This window comes from Marmota marmota, unplaced genomic scaffold, assembly GCF_001458135.2.
Source record: "Marmota marmota marmota unplaced genomic scaffold, marMar, whole genome shotgun sequence".
Lineage (NCBI taxonomy): Eukaryota > Metazoa > Chordata > Mammalia > Rodentia > Sciuridae > Marmota > Marmota marmota.
The window spans coordinates 8,343,866-8,365,022 of NW_026000051.1; the positions used below are offsets into that span (position 1 = coordinate 8,343,866).

Sequence of the window (21,157 nt, forward strand, 5' to 3'; positions counted from 1 at the left end):
TGTATGAGTGTACCTTTTCCCCCACATCCTCACCAACACTTATTGTTGCTTGTATTCTTTTTTTTTAAGCATTATCTTCTCTAACTCCATCCATTTACCTGCAAATGCCATGATTTTATTCTCTTTTATTGCTGAAAAATATTCCTGTGTGTGTGTGTGTGTGTGTGTGTGTGTGTGTATAAAACATTTTCTTTATCCATTCATCTACTGAAGGACACCTAGCTTGGTTCCACAGTTTAGCTATTGTGAATTGTGCTGCTATAAACATTGATGTGGCTGTGTCCCTGTAGTATGTTGTTTTTTAAATCCTTTGGGTAGACTGAGGAGTGGGATAGCTGGGTCAAATGGTGGTTCCATTCCCAGTTTTCCAAGGACTCTCCATACTGCTTTCCATATTGGCTGCACCAATTTGCAGTCCTACCAGCAAGGGATGAGTGTGTCTTTTCCCCCACATCATCGCCAACACTTATTGTTGCTTGTATTCTTAATAATTGCCATACTGACTGGGGTGAGATGAAATCTTAGAGTAGTTTTGAATTTGCATCTCTCTAATTGCTAAAGATGTTGGACATTTTGTTCATCAATTGTATTTCTTCTGTAAAGTGAAGAAATACACTTTACCCATTTTTGATTGGATTATTTGATTTTTTGGTGTTAAGTTTTTTGAGATCTTTATCCTGGAGATTAATTCTCTATCGGAGGTGCCTGTGGTTTCACTTGACATCATTATCACCTAAGTCCATAGTTGCATTAGGATTCACTCTTGGTGTTTAAATACACATTTCAGCTGTTTCTGTATATTTTTATGGCTTGATATTCTTTTCTTTATAGCACTCAACATGATTCCATTGTCTGGATGTTCAAAGTTTATTTATGAATTCATGTACTGAAAGACATCTTGATTATACTATGTTTTGTAAATTATGAATAAAGCTGCTACAAATGTCTATGTGCAGGTTTTTATGTGGACATAAGTTTTAATGCTCTTGAGTAAATACCAAAGGGTACAATTGCTAGATTGTTTGGTAAAAGAACATTAAGGTTTGTAACACATTGTCAAATTCTCTTCCAAAAAGATTGTGCTGGGTTGCATTCCAGCCAACTATCAGGGAGAATTCCTGTTCTAAGTTCTCTTCAGCATTTGTTATTGTTGATGTTCTGGATTTTGGCCATTCTAATAGCTGTATTGTTTTATGTTGCATTTTCCTATCATGACATATGACATGAAGTGTCTTTTCATATGCTTATTCTCCATCAGTGTGTTTTCTTTGGTGAGGTGTGTCTTTCAGTCTTTTGTCAATTTTTCAGTATAATGGCTTTATTGTTAAGCTAAAAATTCTCTATGGATATTCTGGGTAACAGTCATTTATCAGATATACCTTTTGTAGATATTTTCACCCAGCTTATGGCCTGTCTTCTCATTCTCTTGACAATTCTCTTTTCAGAACAGAAGCTTTTATTTTTAATGAATTTCAGCTCATGAATTATTTTTTCATTGATCTTGTCTTTGGTGTTTTATCTAAGGAGTTAATGCCATTTCCAAGCCCATCTAGGTTTTCTTCTCTATTGTTTTCTAGGACTTCCGTAGTTTTTCATTTTTAATTTAGGTCTGTGATTCATTGAGTTAATTTTTATGAAGTGTGGAAGGTCTGTGTCTAGATGATCACTAGTGGTATAATAGCCAAATTGCTAGATAGTTGCATGCTTCAGTTTATGAAACAGAGATAATACCCATTCTTACCTCATTATCTTATTAAACAATTTTGTTTTCTAAATAGATTGCCGGGCTCCAGGGTCAAATTCATAGGTGTGCTCCCAGTGCTCAGAAGAACTTGGTACCCTACTGTCACTGTGTTAAACTTCATTTACTTTTTGAATAAGGGATGTCACATTTTTGTTGTACATTGAATCCTGAAAGTTTTGTGTCTCTTGCATGTAGTTATCTTGATAACTACTTGCATGTAGTTATCAATCAAGAGATACTCATGATACTGATGATGATGGTCTGAATGTTTCTATGCCATTTGATATCCATATTCCTGCCATTTTCATTCCCTACTTTGCCCTATTGAGCTCTATGGAGTTAGTTGACTGGGTTCTGATGTTTCTTGAGGACTGTGTGTGTTCCTATGGAGACAGGACTGTAGGGTTCCAGAGTAAGGGCTCGTTCCTGTGCTCCACAGGAGTGATCCACCAACACTTCACAAAATTCCCATGGTCACCTCCAATTGACACATTCTAAATGGAGTATATTTTCCAACTTGCTCCTTTCCTTTTCTGTTTAAAATTTATTTTTAATTGACACATAATAATTGTACATTTTAAGGGGTATAGTATGACCAACCTATCTATATCTATCTATCTATCTATCTATCTATATATATATATACATACACATACATACATACACAATGTGTGGTTATCCCATCAGGGTGAGTAACATTTCCTTACACATTTATCATTTCTTTGTGTTTGGAGTCAAGTCCTCTCTTGTAGTTTATTATAAAATGTATAACAAGTTGTCATCAACTGTAACCACTCTACTGTGCTGCAGAACATTAGAACTTATTCCTCTTGTCTAAGTGCATTTTGGTATTTTTCTATTTCTCCCCTCTGCTCTCTTCTGTGAGATAACTCTTTAGCTTCCATGTGAGTGAGAACATGTGGTGTTAGCCTGGCTTACTTCACTCAACATAATAGTCCTTTAGTGCCACATATCTACATTGCTGCAAATGATAGGATTTCATTCTTTTTATGGCTGGATAATAGTCCATTGCTATATTTCCTTTTCCATTCACCTGTACATGGACATGTTGGTTGATTCCATATTTTGACTATTATGAATATTACTACAATAAACATGAGTATGCAGGTATCATTTTGATATCATTATTTCATTTCTTTTGGACCCAGAACCAGAAGTGGGTTAGCTGGCTCATCCAGTATTTCTATGGTTAGTATATTTTGAGGAGGCACCATTCTGTGTTCCACAATGGTTATACTCATTTACAGTCCCACAAGGTGTTTGAGAGTCCATTTCTGCATTCTCACCAGCACTTGTCATGTTTTGCTTTCTGTATATTATTTGTTTTCTGACTGAGGTGAGGTGAGATAATATTTCATTGTGGTTTTGATTTGCATTTCTCTGGTGGTTAGTGCTGAACATTTTTTTCCAAACACCTGTTGGCCATTTATAGATCTTCTCTTGAGAAATATGCATGTGTTCAAAATCACTTTCTCATTTTTAAATCTGATTTTGTTGTTGTTGAGCTTTCTGAGTTCCTTATATATTCTGGATATTAATCCCTTGTCCAGTGAATAGTTGAAAAAAAATATATATTGTACTGGGATTGAACTCAGGGGTGCTCTTCAACTGAACTATATTCCCAGCTCTTTTTTAGAAAATTTTTTAGTTCTAAGACATGGCCTTGCTAACTTGTCCACACAGTCCTCAGACTTGATATTCTTCTACCTCAGCCACTGGAGTGACTGGGACTACAGGCATGGGTCACCATATATGGCATTCTGATGGTTCTCTCTTCACTATACTGATTGTTTCCTTTGTTGTGAAGAAACTTCTTTTTTCTCCCCTTAGGGCTGAGGATCAAACTCAGGGCCTTGCGTGTACTAGGCAAGTACTCTCCCACTGAGCTAAATCCCACTCCCTGAAGAAGCTTTATAATATGATATAATCCCATTTTTCTATTGTTAAATTTTTTTGGTAATTTTACCCTCAATTTTTGCCTATATCAATGTCTTAAAGTGTTTTCCCTTATAGTTTTACATTTGGGGGTCTTACTCTGAGGTCCTTTATCCATTTGAGTTGATTTTTGTATATAGTGAGAGATGGAGAGTCTAGCTTCATTCTTTTGAGTGTGTGCATGTGTGTGTGTGTGTGTGTGTGTGTGTGTGTATAGTTTCTCACCATTTATGGAAGAGACAGCCCTTTCTCCAATGTATGTTATTGATGTCTTTGTCAAAAATAAGTTGGCTGCAAATATGTGAATTAATAGTTGGGGAGGCTTTATGAAGCAGCTACCATACTGAGGTGTTTGCATGTTATTTTAGATGTGCAGTCGCCATTAATGCTGTTCACCAAACGTGCTTAGCTCCTTTTCTTTTTCTTTTTTAAATTTTTTTTAGATGTAATTGGACACAATATCTTTATTTTTAAGTGGTGCTGAGGATCGAACCCAGGGCCTCGCACATGCTAGGCGAGCGCCCTATCGCTGAGCCACAATCTCAGCCCCCCCCTTTTTAAACAGATTTTTTAAAAAATTTGTTTTAGTTGTAGGTGGACACAATACCTTTATTTTAATTTTATGTGGTACTGAGAATCGAAACAGGTGCCTCACGCATGCTAGGCAAGCACTCTACCACTGAGCCACAACCCCAGCCTGCTTAGCCCCTTTTCTTTTGGGCACATGGTTGGGCCATGCCTCCTGGATCCCAGGGTTTGTGGTCATGAGATTCGCTGCGACAGAGTTCTAGTCAAAAGTGGTGTGGGTCACTCCTGGGACAGAGTATTTAAATGGAAATGCAAAATGCAAAATCCTCAACAGCTTCTAACAAAGGGATGGCTAATGTTTATAATGGTGGCTGCCCCATAACCTTGGGTCCGTGAGTGCTTAAAATGAGCAGCACCCTTACACTTTTCTATGGTGGACATTTCATATAAATGAGAAGTAAAGCTTTGGCTTTTTGGTCCTAAGGTTTGGAAGTTGCTCTTTGCACAGCATGACCTAGCTGTGCTATGGAAGGGCAGCTGAGTGAGGATGCTGGATGGGTGGAAAAAGGAAGAAATGTTGGGGGGTGGGAGGAGTTGGGTACTGAGGATCCACCTGTCGTGACACTCAAATGTGGATGAGAAGAGTAAGCATGTTTGCAGTTTTTTCTGTCTTTCCAGCTTTATTCATCTTACTCTATAATTTTTTTGGGGTGCTAGGGATTAAACTCAGGGACACTCATCCACTGATCCACATCCCCAGCCCGATTTTGCATTTTATTTAGAGACTCACTTTTGCTAAGGATAGCTTTGAACTCTTGATCCTCCTGCCTCAGTCTCGGAGCTGTTGGGAATGTAGCCATGCACCATGGCACCCAGTTCACTTTATTCTCAAATTGGAGAAGCCTCACAGGGCTTTTCTCTGTCACTCAAACATTGCTATGTTTATTATCGCTGCATATTAGGTTTATTTCCAGTATTTGAGTTATTCTGCCCATTTCCTCATCTTTTGAAGCTTCCTCTGTCAGTGTTCAGTCCAGTCTTCAGAATGGCTGATTCATCCAAGATATCTTTTCCAGTTCCCTATCAGACCCATTTAATTTCTAGAAGCCAACAAGATTCACAACTCCTTGAAAGAGTTATTTGGAGATACATTAAGTCCATGTTTGGAGGATTTCAAAACTATTTTCATGACACCTGGATTACTAGTGACACCTAGTTGGGTATTGAATATGTCTTTGGTCAATGTCATGGAGAGAAACCAAGGGTTTTGTTCCCATCCAGTGTCCTCACTGGTATCCAGCATCTCCACCACTCATGACCTCTTTGAGCACCTTGTAGAAAATGGTTAGGAGGAAGGATAACCTGGTCAACTTTTAGGTCATCTCCCAATAATGACATTGTATCATTTCATTCTTTCTATGAGTGAATTCTGTCCCTTAATTTCCTTAAGCCTCTCTTCATATCTTTGTTCCTCAGGCTGTAGATGAAAGGGTTCAGCATAGGAGTCACTACTGTGTACATGACAGTGGCTACTTGGTCCTCTACTGAGTACACGGACAAGGGCCTAAAATAGACGTAGATGACACTCCCATAGAAGAGGGCCACTACGGTGAGGTGGGAGCCACAGGTAGAGAAAGCTTTCCACTTGCCGGCTGCAGAGGGGATTCTGAGCACAGTCACAATGATTCTCAGGTAGGAGAAGAGGATGCACAAGAAAGGGGTCACAATGACAGCCAGGGTCTCAGTCATGACCACTATCTGGCTGAAGGATGTATCAGAGCAGGACAGTTTTAGCACAGGCTGGGTGTCACAGAAAAAGTGCTTAATGACATGGGAGGCACAGAAAGAGAGGCGAGACATGAGTAGCACCCGGAAGAGGGCGTGCAGGTGGGAGATGGTGCAAGAACCCAGCAGCATGAGGAGGCAGCGGCGTGGGCGCATGGCCACATCATAGTGCAAGGGGTTGCAGATGGCCACCAGCCGGTCGATGGCCATGGAGGCCAGCAGGTAGCTGTCAGTGTTTGCTAAAGCCATGAAGAAATACATCTGGACCAGGCAGCCTACATAGGAGATGCCCTTTGTCTCTGACAGCAAATTCGCCAGCATCTTGGGCACAATGACTGTTGTGAAGCAGATGTCCATGAAGGACAAGTTGCTGAGAAAAAAGTACATGGGTGTGTGGAGCCTGGAGTCAGAGCGGATGGCCAGGATGATGAGCATGTTCCCCACGAGGGTGACCAGGTACATGCTGAGGAAGATGGCGAAGAGGGGCTTCTGCAGGTGCGGGTTGGAGGAGAGGCCCAGGAGGATGAAGCCCGAGGTGCTGCTGCTCTGGTTCTTTAACTCCATGTCTCTGGACAGGATTTGGAGGAGTCGTGGGACAGATGTGCAGGGCAACCTCTCAGGACTGCTTCTCCCCTGACCTCAGGCCTATAAACACAGCCCAGTGGCATTTGTTAGGCATTTAAAAATATGTTCATTTTATGGAATTCAAGACAGGTAAGTAAAATTAATCAGGGATCAAATCAGAACACTCCAAGATTCTTACCAAGTTAGAAAAAGGTGGTTTTCCATGTGTTTTTAGGAACTCCTATGTGGCCTGATTTGTCTGAATTGTTGTCATTTCACTTTCATAAAATTCTTTTTAGATTGTTTCTTGACTGATATTTAACTTTTTTTCCATTTATTTTAGAGACAGAGATGCTGAGTCTCTCTAGTATCAGTTGAGGTTCCCAGGAATGAGGTCCTCTCGTTCAGAGTCTTCTTTCCATAGTGCTGGAGGTAGTGCTGTTAGTGAAGATAATATAGAAATGAACAGCAGAATTAATTAATGCTTCTTGATAGCCATAGAATTCATGTATTTCCTTTGTCTTCAGAGCATAACTTTCTTAATGTTTGTTTAAATATTTGTGTTTGAATAATAGTATGTGAATAATCTAATTGAAAATTTTGGTTCAGAGATGTGTTCAAAATAGGAACACTACCAGGAACAGCTCATGTTACTAAATGAGATCCTTAAATATGTTATTGTTTCTGATTATCAAACACTATGATATCCTCACTCTAAATGTTCAAGTAGTACAGGATACTGAACTTTAGAATGTTAGAGTTCCATTCCCAACAATATCACGGAAAAGATACCGCAAGGATAGCCCCATTTCCTGTTTTAACTTGTATTGCTCAATGGTGAAAAAAATAGAGTATACATACTAGAAAGGATGAACTTGTTAATCTTTTAAATGACATGATTTTGTACGAAGGAAATTCAAGATAATCACCTGAAAGCCTTCTAAAACTTATCAAGATTTCATCAAAGTGGTTAGGCATATAAGATAAATCTCAAAATATTGATACTCATCCTGTATTAGGAAATGTAATGAGATAAGATTTCAGTTGAAATGGCAAGGAAGTCTAAAAATTGTCGAGAATAAACCAGAGGGATGAAACAAAACAAAACAAAATAAAAAAACATAACAAACAAAAACCCTCCAAACAAATTTTAAAAAGCAAGAAAAGGAAAATAAAAAAGGAAGTAAGACCTAAAATTCATTAAGAGTAAAGATTAGGGACAAAGAAGGTAATTATAAAGTATTATAATAATGATGGGAAGTTTCCTAACCTTAAGTCAAAGCACAGAATAATTCCAAACAATAAAATAATTCCATTATTTTAATCTAAAATGGACAAAAATAAGTAACTTTCTTTTTAGATGATTTATACATGTATTTTTATGTTTTATACATGTATTTTGATCATAATCTATGTTGAACTAAATAAATAATAAAGCTCATTAAATTACACTGGAGACAGTCTTGTCTGTTGGTTGATATTTATAACAATTGGAACATTTCAAGAAAATAAACCTAAATTTTTATCCAATTCAAACTCAGATGAGGGAAAAATCTAGAAGTGAAAAAATATGCACTTTGAAATAAATAGCTAAAATTAAAGGGGTGTATTTCTGTGGTGTCAGGATGGGAAGAGCATTCCAAGCAAGAAGTGAAATGCAGAAGGAAGAATGACTCGAAAACTGTGAAAGAAACACCAAGAGATGATCAGCAAGGAGAAAACAGCAGCTAGAATATAAGCTCTTGACTCACCGAAAATATCTGCAACACAGTTATTACGAAGATGCATGGCAAGATGTTCATACTTGGTAATCAGAAAACACAGATCAGACTGAAACACAATTTTCACTTATCAGATTGGCAATAATTTCCTTTTCTAATACCCAAAAGTAAACAGATCTTCACATGCTGTGAATGAGAGGGCAAATTGGCATGGACCTTTGGTAATCTCTGTCAGGACTGAAAATCTACACATCTTTATCCAATAATTCTGCTTAAAGAAATCTGTCCTTTAGAAATAGTCATTAATGTGTGTCACAAAGACAGGGACGTTCCGATCTTTATTATGTGTTGCTTATAATATCAAACCAACAGCTAATAATAATCCACAAATAACCTACATATGCACATACAGTTGAACTTATCAACAACTTTTAGTGTATTGTTTTACCAAATCTCACCTGTGTCTAAAGGAATAAGATGGCTAATGTCAGCCAACATTTGTTAGCACCGAATATGCCATACATTAAAGTAGGCATTTGCACGTCTTTTACCATATTTCCCCTCCAGATCCTAAGAATAGGTTACTATTATTTTTCTTATTTTATAGATAAAAAAAATCAGGGTTTAGTGCACTTAAGTGACTTACCTATTCTGGCAGTTAGTGTCAGAGCTGGGATTTGAGTTCAGGCTGTGGGTGACAGAGCTGGAGCTTTTCATTGCTAAGCTGTGTTACCACTGTTACTGTACCACCTGTTATGTTTTGTTCAGTGATCAAAACAAGTGTGAAATAATGTATATACCATAAATCCATTTTTGTAATGAAGATCTTTTTTGTTTTTTTGTTTGTTTGATACTGGAGATTGAACTCAGGGGCACTCAATCACTAAGCCACATCCCCAGCTCTGTTTTGTATTTTACTTAGACACCGGTCTTACTGAGTTGCTTAGTGTTTTGCTTTTGCTGAGGCTGGCTTTGAACTCATGATCCTCCTGCTTCAGCCTCCTGAGCTACTGGGATTACAGGTGTGTGCTACTGCATCTGGCTCTTTTTTTATATGTTATGTTTGCTATGGTTTTATTTATGTGAATGTTATTGCCTTTTAAAGTGATGTTGGAGGGTTGGAATGAGGAGTAACTTCCATATTAATCTTTATATTATATATGTTTTCTTCCTCTCCCTCTCTTCTAATATAATTTTATGTATTATATGTATATAATTTTATATATTTTATATACTATGTGTATTTATATTTATATATTTTATTTTAAATATTTTGTATAGTATACATATTTCTCAATTAATTTTGTATATTTATGATGTACAACTTAATTTTTAGAAATATATATAATTATGGAATGGCTAAAATAGAGTTAATTACTATGTACCATCTTACATACTTATTTTTGTGGTCTGATTTTGCGTCTGCGTTTAAAAACTAATGAGTCTTTCTATGAATTTTATAATTCAAAAGTTTCTCATAATTGCATTTCCCAGAGAATGAGGGTTGTGTGTTTTTGTCTGCATAAAGTTATATGCACACTATAAACAGGAATGGAATTATGCCGTCTATATACTTTTCTTCCACAACTGGCTATTATAAGGGGTGTGTGTGTGTGTGTGTGTGTGTGTGTATGTAGTATGTTAATATACACAAAAAATTTTAAAAATAAATAAATAAAATTGAAAAGTATCTTATAGATATTCATGTATGTATAAATATATTAAATATATTAAATAAAATATATTAAGTATAATATATTATATTAATATAGATTAGGAGTGCTAAGTTGGAGTTTATGACCTTGAAAATCCTTGCTGATACCTCCAACCTGAGACACTTCCCTTTATACTCCTCCTGGTAAAGGTATTCATGTGACTCTGGAATCTTTCCCTTTTCTTTCACTGTGTCTTTCTACCTCTCTCCTGGGACAGTTTGCCCTGGTGCCAATAGGGTATTTGATTACCTTTGTGCTTAAATCTGGAATCCGTGGACCTGTGTGATGTTTCTCAGTGGCACTAGCTTAGCCTCTTCCCAGTTAGTGGGACCTGACAGCACTGTATATTTCCTTATGCCTTGGGGAAGTCATTTCACTTTTGTATATCTGTCAGTAACAAGGGGTGTGTGTGTGTGTGTGTGTGTATACACACTTTCTATCCCACTTACCTGTGTCACTTGGAAATTCACAAGGTGGTGGTTAGTCTTGTCACCCATAAACTGAATAAATGACATTTTAGTTATGGGGTTTGATTGGGAAAGACTGGGTGAGACTGGGAGTCTTTCTAAGCCTTTTGAGTTACACCACGCCATCTTAGGAAGTATTTATTCCCTTCCTGGATGTATGGGAAATATACACTATTTCTATCCTTTTGAACTTTCTCCATTGGGATTTTCACATAGTGGACATTTGTCCTCTCAGGTTGGTTTCCCTTTCCTTGCTTACCCATCACTTATGTGCCATCTTCCTAGCCAATGACCCACATGAAACCAGAGGGTACACAGTAGAAACACAGAATTCCTTCCCCAAATGGGGTAACAATGCTGGGTGAGTAATACCTGAGGGAGTTCCCAGTCATCCATGCAGTGATCCCCTGAATGAGCAAGGACACTTGGAAAGTGACTCAATTGGAAAAGAAACATCAGCTTACATTTTTCTTTTTGGGCAGGCTCTGTGGCTTAGCACCAGCTTCATTTATTCTTTAGTAGCACCGTTATGGAAGTAGCACTCTTGACCCCCCTTTTACAAATAGGGAGATTGAAGTTCAGAAAGTCCCAGAACTGGTGAGGGGTGCATCTGACTAACTCAAACCCAGCCAATCTGGACCTCAAAGTCTGTGTTTTAAACTGCTCCCCCCTACACTTCCTAAAGGCATACAATGGGTAGAGAACTAAGCTGGTGTCCCCTGTAAGCAAATGTCCTGTGACTGACAGGGGCCTCGCTCCTCCTTGCTGACCCATTCCTCCTACTCCAGCCTTTGCCTCACACATTGTGGTCCTTTCACTTTTCTTCCTTCTTGTCCCACAAAGCCATTTGTTTTCTTCTTTTCCTGCTTTCAGAGAGGAAAGACTGCAGGTCTTTGTGACTTTGGCTCTTTGGGATCTTGAGCTGAACTCTTATTTTTCAGCAGTGGTACCTGACCTTGGGTCCCTTCTGGGCTGTAGATTTTAGCAACCCCACTCCCCCTGTCTATCCTATCCAAATCAGCAGTGTAGGGTGCACGGTCCCCCGGAAGGGACACATTCTGCTTAGGGATTCTGCAGGGTCCTTTATAGGCTGAGTCCTCTTTTTAGCTCTGAAATCCCTCTGTCTAGTTTCTACTCCTATGCCAGATTACAGCTTTCCATTCTATGTTTCTTGACTCTAATTTTTATTTCATTTTTATTTAGGTTCAACGTTTTTCTTGGCAGATTCTCATCAAACCCAGCTCTAGGCTGTTCTCAGCTAGTTTCTGACCCTCTTTTTTTTAACTACATTTCTTCTACTGGAAATAAGTAGTTTCCAGGACACCTGGCTCTGCCTTTCTCAATAATTCAAGAATTTAATTTTTTGAGTTGCGGCACCTCCTGCTACCTCGCTTAGCTGTGTCCAGCCAGCACTGATAAGTGCAACTCTTAAAAGAGGGAGTACAGACTGTGTCCCCCTGAGCCATAGGAAGGGTTCTGAAGACACAGATTGGCTTAACTTGGAGTCATAGGTCTCTAGATCCCTGTGCTTTTCACCTCGTCTTTTTAGCACCTCAGAAAAGTGGTTGTCCAATTTCCACAATTCCTGAGAGGGAGCTTCCAATATCTGGAGGGTGGTCTAATTACTTTGGAATGACTCAGAAAATTCACGAGAAGTTTGTTTTTCTATTTTTGCCATTCTATAGCTCTGGTTTGTTGCCCAATTCCATCTCTCAAAACATAGTCCAGACAGTCTAACCTGCTGTTTTTATGGACACTACTTCATGTGAGTTTCTCCAAATGGTAGAGGTAGACTTTCTGGTCGCCCTCTTTATTATTGTTCTCACTTTTCACTCCAAAATAAGGGAAGAAGGGAAACAACACCTCAGAGATTCAACAAATCTTTGAGGAGCCTACCAGCCTTGGGGAACCCATCGTATTTGTCATGGAACACAAGATAGCTGGGATGCAGAGAATCAACCTCCAGCAATGGATTTCAGAAATGGGCTAACCAATGTGACAAGTACTGCTACCACGGTGTCCTCCTTTCCTGAAGTCTTAGAATACAGTAGACTTAGACTGTCCTAAAATTTTTCTTCCCTCTCTAATTCCAATTTTAAAGGTCCGACAGTTGTGAAGAGATCCCTGGACTTGGAGCCAGAAGAACTAGGTTCAGGTTTTGATTTTGCTGTTGAGAAGCCTTACAATAATTATTTGGCCTGTGTGAGCCTTGATTTTATTCATTTTAAGAAGGTTATAACATCTGGCCAGTTGATCTCATTTAATTGAAAGTTAGAAATGAGACACTTTCTAAATTAATTGTGCTACACAAATGTGAGCGTGAGTCTCTAGGTCATCTCATCCACCTGTTAGCTTTTAGGTCTTCTTTTTCTTCAGATATCTGAACAATTGTCCAATAGCTTGCAAATCTTTTCTGTCTCCTCATATAATTGTTCTTTACCTGAATGGTCTCCATGCCTGTGGTTCTACTAATCTGAAATCATCTTCCATGTCATATCATGACCATCTCTGATCCTAGTAATTAATGGAACACTTCATAATGGGCTTCCCTGTGTTGTTTGTGTTGAGGATAGGGCCCAAAGTCAGGAGCATGTTCCTGGTTCCAGCTCTGCCATGAGCAATTTGCCTCCTCCCTAGTAGCCATGCCAGGAAGATTAAGATGAGCTCCCTGGCCTTTCCTAGCTGTGAAAACCTACACTCAGGGGCAAATGGACATTGAACATATGCTCCTGAGACTCCTTTTGTGAATACCTGTCTTCCTTCTGCCTTAACTTACCTTTGGTATGTGTCTGATCAACTCAAGGTGCTAACAAGGGATTTTCTGTAGCTGATCTTCTGTCTTGCTCTGCTGAGCTGGCAGTGCCTCACCCAGATGCCTTTTGTATGGAAATGCCCACTTGCAGCCCCTTCCCATGGATATTTTCAACTATGGTGATATAAGAGCTACTAATTAAACAGCGCTCACATATGACAGGATGTCAGGCACTGTTCTAAGGGTTTTGCATACAGTAATCGATTTCATCTAAACAACACCCTAATGTACAGTAACACAGTTGAGGGACAGAGAACTGAGTGACTGGACCAAGGGCATAGCCAGAGGCTGATGGGGTTCAGATGGGGTGCATGTGCTCTTGACCCCTGTACCTTTCTCACTGTCCTGTTCCCTTGGTCCTCTGCTCAGCCAGTTCCCTGGAGGAGACCAGTCTGTGGGTTTTGGGCTGCAGGATGTGGGCTGTGCCTTTCAAGACAGGGGCCAGTGCTCATGACTGTGTCCTGCTATTTGATCAAAGGAGAAAGAGGACAAAATAGAGGGAGAGATGGTGTTTCCTGGGTTTTGAGATGGAGGAGAGAAGAAGATAGGATCAGAAAGGGGTGGGAGGATCATATGAAGATGTTGGTCCCCCAGTCCAAGTTACAAAAGACCCTTAGCTTGTTACCTACCTGGGCGAGAAGGGGAGATTCAGGGTCCTGAGTAGGCTGTGGTTTGCAAGGTGTGTAAGATCAGACTCCAAATCTCTGAAGAAGGAGATCTTTTGAGGTGCTATTCTAGCCTCAGAAGTGTGTTGATTTTTTCCTACCAACAGTGGGAATTGGTGATAGGAAGGGAGACCCAGGGGCCTGTCCTGTCTGCATGGCATAGCCCCTGGGGGGATTGGGCTGTGGTCTTCCCAGGAGGGGAGAACATCACCATGGGGAAGCTGGCTCCAGAGGTGAGCCTCTTACACCTGGGAAGGGAATTGGAACCATGGAGCAGCAGGGGTGGAGGTGTGTTAGACACATGTGTTCTCTATGTACATGTGTGTTTCTGTTTGTGCATACCTGTGTTTAGGCTTAGGTGTACCTACCTGGAAGGACAGGCAATGGCCCCTGATATCCCCGAGGGTTGTGTTCTGCATCCTGTATAGTGTTTTGGGAAAAGGTTTGAAAGTGTAGGCCTGGGAGTCAGATTGAGGAGATTCCTGAGTCTTACAAGCTGTGTAGCTTTGACAAATATTTAACCTCAATATTTCTTTTGTTTTCCATCTGCCTTTCCAAAACATTTTATTACCTCAGTTTCTCAGGGCTTATATTGGAATCCCAGTTCCCCCAATTTTGAATGGGTGGATTTTGGCAAGTTATTTAGCCTTACTTATGTATAGTGTCCTCATCTGTAAATGGCACCATAATCACAAGTTTTAAATAGATTTAAAAATTATTTTTCCTTTTAAGAAGACTCTATTTTTTAGAGAAGTTTTACATGCACAAAAAAATTTATTACAAAATACAGAGTTCCCATCTGCTCCCTGCTCCTAGATCACCACTACCAACATCCCCACCACAGCTGGTACATTTGTTCCCACTGATGAACGTTTACTTAGACATTATCACTTAAGTCCATAGTTGCATTAGGATTCACTCTTGGTATTGTACATTCTATAGGTTTGGACAAATATAAGGACCTGTATCTGCTACCACACTACCACAAAGAATTGTTTTATTTTTCTAAAATTTCTATGTGCTTCATCTGTTCACCCCTGCCTGCCCCTAGCTTCTGTCTGCATAGTTTTGCCTTTTCCAAAGTGTAGTATAGTTAGACTCACACAAGTGGTTTTTAGATTGGCTTCTTTTGCCTAGTAATACACATTTAAGCTGTTCCCATATGTTTTTATGGCTTAATATTCTTCTTTATAGCACTAAACACGACTTCATTGTCTGCATGTTCAAAGTTTATTTATAAAGGGGGATATTGATTACTTCTATTTTATGTTTTGTCAATTATGAATAAAGCTGCTACAAATGTCTATGTGTGGGTTTTTGTGTGGACATAAATTTTTAACACACTTGAATAAATAGCAAGGGGTACAACTGCTAGATTGTCTGGTAAGAGTATGTTAAGGTTTGGAAGACATTGTCAAATTCTCTTTCAAAACGATTGTGCTGGGCTGCATTCCAACCAACAAAGAGAATTCCTGTTTTGAGTTCTCTCCAGCATTTGTTATTATTATTAATGTTCTGGATTTTGGCCATTCTAATAGCTGTGTAGTGGTATCTCAATGTTGTCTTAAGTTGCATTTACCTAATGACAAATGACATGGAGCATTTTTTAAATGCTTACTCTCCGTCATTGTGTTTTCTTTGGTGAGGTATGTGTTTCAGCTTTTGCCAGTTTTTCAATTCGGTTGTTTGTTTCTTACTATTAAAGCTAAAAATCTTCTATGGACATTTGGGTAACAGTCATTTATGCTATTCCTGTATGGTAAATTGAATTAAGACCCCTCAAAGGGGCCCAAAGTGCAAACTGTATCATTCATGAAAGGACTCAATTTTCACTGGAACCAAGATAGTGTACCATCCAGCTTCCTCAAACCTCAGCATCTCTCTTTCATCCAGGATGCATCTCCCCATGTGACGCTTGACCGGATTAACCTTGGGAAAGACTCGTTCTCAGAGCAACCAGAGACTAGCAGTTCCGGGTTGTGGAAGAATGCAGAATCACTGAAACTAGAAGAGGGCTTGGGATAGATCCTTTTTGATTTTGAGGGCTGACTCTTCATCTCTCTGCTGAAATGATCTCCTCCAGGTCTCTACATTTCTCCCCACTTCTCTTTACCTCTCTGGTCCCCTCACATGCTCTGCTCCCACCTCCCACATGAAATGTGGTCTCAGATCATTCATTCCTGTCAGGTGTACTGGTTTCCAATTTGTCGAGTGACTCTTCTTCCTGGGTTGTGTATATTCAAGGTAATTGATGACTTCAGTGAGTTCTGCACTGTTAGAATCTCAGTTAGACATTGTGGGAAGCACCAAGAACATTTTGGGAAACACTGAAGATTTCCAGAAAGTCATAGATAAGGATGAGTTTGCAATCAGTGTTTTACCCTTTGAGAGAGAGAATATGATGAAATGTTTGAGGAAGAAGGACCTAGAGAGAGTGTCAGTTTTGCATTACTATTGTTATTGACAGTAGCATAGTCAAAAGACTTTATGAAGCAACTAGTACACTGAGGTGTTTGAATGTTATTCTAGATGTGTAGCCGTCATGAATTCTGTTCATCAAACTCTCTGGCTCTTGATATTGCAGGTACATGGTTAGGTCATGCCTTCTGGCTCGCAGTGTTTGGGTGGGGTCATGAGGTTATTTACGGACAATGAGTTCTAGTCAGAAGTGGTGTGGGTCACTCTTGGGATAGAGTATTTATCTGGACATGTAAATTCTTCAGCAGCATTTCTCAGCTTCTGACAAAGGGAAGACTAATGTTTATAATGGTGGCTGACCCGTAGTCTTGTGTCCCTGAGTGTTTAAAATAAACAGCACCCTTACATTATTCTATGGTGACATTTAGTGTAAATGAGAAGTAAAGCTTTGGCTTTGTGCTCCTAAGGTTTTGAAGTTACTATTTCCATAGCACAACTGAGCTGAGGCTGCCTGATAGATATTGCTTTTTAAAGCACATGGAAGGACAGCTTAGTGGATGCTGGACGTGAGGACAAAGGAAGAGTTAAGGGGGCTGGGAGAAGGACTGATTCTCATGGCCAAGGATCCACCTGTCCTGACACTTCAGTGTGGTTGAGAAGGGTAAGTATGTTTGCAGTTTCTTCTGTCTTTCTCTTTCCTTTAGACCAAAGAAGTCTCACACCTCACAGGGCTTTTCCCTGTCACTCAAACAGAATACTATGTTTGTTGTCTCTGCGAGATAGGTTGGTTTCCGATATTTGAAATGCTCTGCCCATTTCTTTATCCTTTTTTTTTTTTTGTATTGGGGTTGAACCCAGAGGCATTTAACCACGGCACTACATTCCCAGCCCCTTTTAAAATATTTTACTTAGAGACCAGACCTTGCAGAGTTGCTTAAGTTCTCACTAAATTGCTGAGCCTGTTTGAATTCATGATCGTGCTGCCTCAGCCTCCCGAGCCACTGGGATTACAGGTGTGTGTCATTGCTCGGGGCCATTTCCTTATCTTTTGAAGCTTTCTCTGTCAGTGTTCAGTCCAGTAGTCAGGGGCCTTAGGTCATTCACCCAAGATGCCTTTTCAAATTCCTACCAGGTCCATGTAATTTCTTCTTCTGTAAACAAACAGGATTTACAACTCCTTGAGAAGAGTTATTGGGAGATACATTATTCTTTTGTTTAGTTACTAGTCTATAGAGGATTGCAAAAACTGTTTTCCTGACATATAGATTTCCAGTAACACCTAAGCTGGTATTGAGTGTCTTTGGTCAATGTCACGGACAGAAACCAAGTGTTTTGTTCCCATCCAGTGTCCTTACTGGTAGCCAGCATCACCACCACTCATGACCTCTTTGAGCGCCTTGTGGAAAATGGTTAGGAGGAAGGATAACCTGTTCAACTTCTAGATCATCTCCCAATAATGATATTGTATCATTTCATTCTTTCTATGAGTGAATTCTGCCCCTTAATTTCCTTAAGCCTCTCTTCATATCTCTGTTCCTCAGGCTGTAGATGAAAGGGTTCAGCATAGGAGTCACTACTGTGTACATGACAGTGGCTACTTGGTCCTCTACTGAGTACACGGACAAGGGCCTAAAATAGACGTAGATGACACTCCCATAGAAGAGGGCCACTACGGTGAGGTGGGAGCCACAGGTAGAGAAAGCTTTCCACTTGCCGGCTGCAGAGGGGATTCTGAGCACAGTCACAATGATTCTCAGGTAGGAGAAGAGGATGCACAAGAAAGGGGTCACAATGACAGCCAGGGTCTCAGTCATGACCACTATCTGGCTGAAGGATGTATCAGAGCAGGACAGTTTTAGCACAGGCTGGGTGTCACAGAAAAAGTGCTTAATGACATGGGAGGCACAGAAAGAGAGGCGAGACATGAGTAGCACCCGGAAGAGGGCGTGCAGGTGGGAGATGGTGCAAGAACCCAGCAGCATGAGGAGGCAGCGGCGTGGGCGCATGGCCACATCATAGTGCAAGGGGTTGCAGATGGCCACCAGCCGGTCGATGGCCATGGAGGCCAGCAGGTAGCTGTCAGTGTTTGCTAAAGCCATGAAGAAATACATCTGGACCAGGCAGCCTACATAGGAGATGCCCTTTGTCTCTGACAGCAAATTCGCCAGCATCTTGGGCACAATGACTGTTGTGAAGCAGATGTCCATGAAGGACAAGTTGCTGAGAAAAAAGTACATGGGTGTGTGGAGCCTGGAGTCAGAGCGGATGGCCAGGATGATGAGCATGTTCCCCACGAGGGTGACCAGGTACATGCTGAGGAAGATGGCGAAGAGGGGCTTCTGCAGGTGCGGGTTGGAGGAGAGGCCCAGGAGGATGAAGCCCGAGGTGCTGCTGCTCTGGTTCTTTAACTCCATGTCTCTGGACAGGATTTGGAGGAGTCGTGGGACAGATGTGCAGGGCAACCTCTCAGGACTGCTTCTCCCCTGACCTCAGGCCTATAAACACAGCCCAGTGGCATTTGTTAGTCATTTAAAAACATGTTCATTTTATGGAATTCAAGACAAATAAGTAAAATTGATCAGGGATCAAATTCGAATACTCCGAGATTCTTACTATTTAGAAAATGATGGTTTCCATGTGTTTTTTGGAACATCTATTTGGGCTGATTTGTCTGAATTCTTGTCATTTCACTTTTAGAAGTTCTTTTTAGATTGTTTCTTGACCAATTCTTTATAGCTGCTTCTTCTTCTTCTTCTTCTTCTTCTTCTTCCTTTTTAAGAGACAGAGACGCTGAGTCTTTCTGGTATCAGTTGGGGTTCCCAGGAATGAGGTCCTCTCATTCAGAGTCTTCTTTCCATGGGGCTGGAGGTGGTGCTACTATTGGGGATAGTATAGTAATAAACAGCAGAATTAATTAATGCTCTTTGATGCAGAATTTAGATGAGAATTTCTTTGACTTCAGACCAGAACTTAATATATATGTAAACATCTGTGTTTGAATACTAGTATCTGGATATTTTATAAAATTTTGATTCAGAGAGGCCTTCAAAATAGGAGCACTCCTATGAATAGCCTATGTTAACGAGTTCCTTAAATACAATATGTTTTTGATGACCAAACTATATGATGTCCTCACTCTAAGCATTCAAATATTATGAACTTTAGAATGTTAGAGTTCCATTCCCAACAATAGCATGGAAAAGATATAGCAAGGACAGCCCCATGTCTTGCATTAACCATATTGTTTCAATGGTGGATAAACAGTGAAAAAGAAAATGAAAGAAATAGAAGGTAGACCTCTTATAAAGGATGGAATTGCCATTCTTTTTAAGTGATAAGATTGTGTACTAAGGAAATCCAAGATAATCACCTGAAAACCTTTTAAAACCTATGAAGATTCCATCCAAGTGATTAGGTATAAGATAAACCTCACAACATTAATATTCTCCTGTATGAGAATAGGTACTGGGAGAAATGTTTCAAAATGGGAAGAAAGGCCGAAGAATGTTGGGAATAAACCTGAAGGACAAAAACCAAACTAAAAAAAACCCCACACCCCCCAAAACAAATTTTAAAAAGCAAGAAAAAGAAAATTAAAAAAAAAAAGAAGCCAGGACTCTTCAAACAACATAACAGAATACAAAGATGGTCTGAAGAAAGGGAGATACAATATTCCTGGAAAATAAAATTCTATATGCACAAATGCCAATTCTTCTCAAATCAGTTAAGCCTGTACATTTTTAATATGATCCCAATGGAATTTTAAATGAAATTGAGAAGGTTTTCCTAAAAGTCCTTTAGGGGAGTAAAGACTAGGGACAGAGAATGTAATTATAAAATGTTATAATAATGATGGGAGGTTTCCTAATCCCAAACCAAAGCACAGAATAATTCCAAAGAATAAAATAATGGCACATACACATAAAAATCTAGAATGGACAAAAATTAATAACTTTTACATATGTTTTATACATGTGTTTTGATCTATGTTGACCCTAATAAATAATAAAAGTTCACTAAATCACAATGAAGACAGTTTGGGTTGATAACAACCGGAACATTTCCAGAAAATAAACTTTCTATATATCCCAGGCACAGAAATAAAACCCAGATGAAGGAAAAATCTAGAAGTAAAAAATTAGGTACTTTGAAATAAATAGCTAAAATTAAAGGGGCATATTTCTGTGGTGTCAGGATGGGAAGAGCATTCCAAGCAAGAAGTGAAATGCAGAAGGAAGAATGACTCGAAAACTGTGAAAGAAACACCAAGAGATGATCAGCAAGGAGAAAACAGCAGCTAGAATATAAGCTCTTGACTCACCGAAAATATCTGCAACACAGTTATTACGAAGATGCATGGCAAGATGTTCATACTTGGTAATCAGAAAACACAGATCAGACTGAAACACAATTTTCACTTATCAGATTGGCAATAATTTCCTTTTCTAATACCCAAAAGTAAACAGATCTTCACATGCTGTGAATGAGAGGGCAAATTGGCATGGACCTTTGGTAATCTCTGTCAGGACTGAAAATCTACACATCTTTATCCAATAATTCTGCTTAAAGAAATCTGTCCTTTAGAAATAGTCATTAATGTGTGTCACAAAGACAGGGACGTTCCGATCTTTATTATGTGTTGCTTATAATATCAAACCAACAGCTAATAATAATCCACAAATAACTTACATATGCACATATAGTTGAACTCATCAACAACTTTTAGTGTATTGTTTTACCAAATCTCGCCTGTGTCTAAAGGAATAAGATGGCTAATGTCAG

General features: G+C 39.5%; 2 protein-coding genes across 2 annotated transcripts; both read right to left on the bottom strand.

Annotated features, from left to right (window-relative positions):
• Window positions 1-4,325: 4,325 nt before the first annotated feature.
• LOC107152237 (olfactory receptor 1L6-like) lies at window positions 4,326-7,003 on the bottom strand. Its single transcript, XM_015497758.2, has one exon. It carries the CDS (start codon window positions 6,575-6,577, stop codon window positions 5,645-5,647), a length of 933 nt encoding a protein of 310 aa, XP_015353244.1. The 5' UTR covers window positions 6,578-7,003; the 3' UTR covers window positions 4,326-5,644.
• Window positions 7,004-17,856: 10,853 nt separating this feature from the next.
• On the bottom strand, window positions 17,857-18,929 carry LOC107152238 (olfactory receptor 1L4-like). The gene has a single exon (XM_015497759.2). The coding sequence runs from the start codon at window positions 18,787-18,789 to the stop codon at window positions 17,857-17,859; it is 933 nt and encodes a 310-aa protein (XP_015353245.1). The 5' UTR covers window positions 18,790-18,929.
• Between the last annotated feature and the right edge of the window lie 2,228 nt (window positions 18,930-21,157).

Bases quoted from the DNA above. Each gene is read 5' to 3' on its own strand.
- LOC107152237 (XM_015497758.2), bottom strand. From the start codon at position 6,577: ATGGAGTTAAAGAACCAGAGCAGCAGCACCTCGGGCTTCATCCTCCTG.
- LOC107152238 (XM_015497759.2), bottom strand. From the start codon at position 18,789: ATGGAGTTAAAGAACCAGAGCAGCAGCACCTCGGGCTTCATCCTCCTG.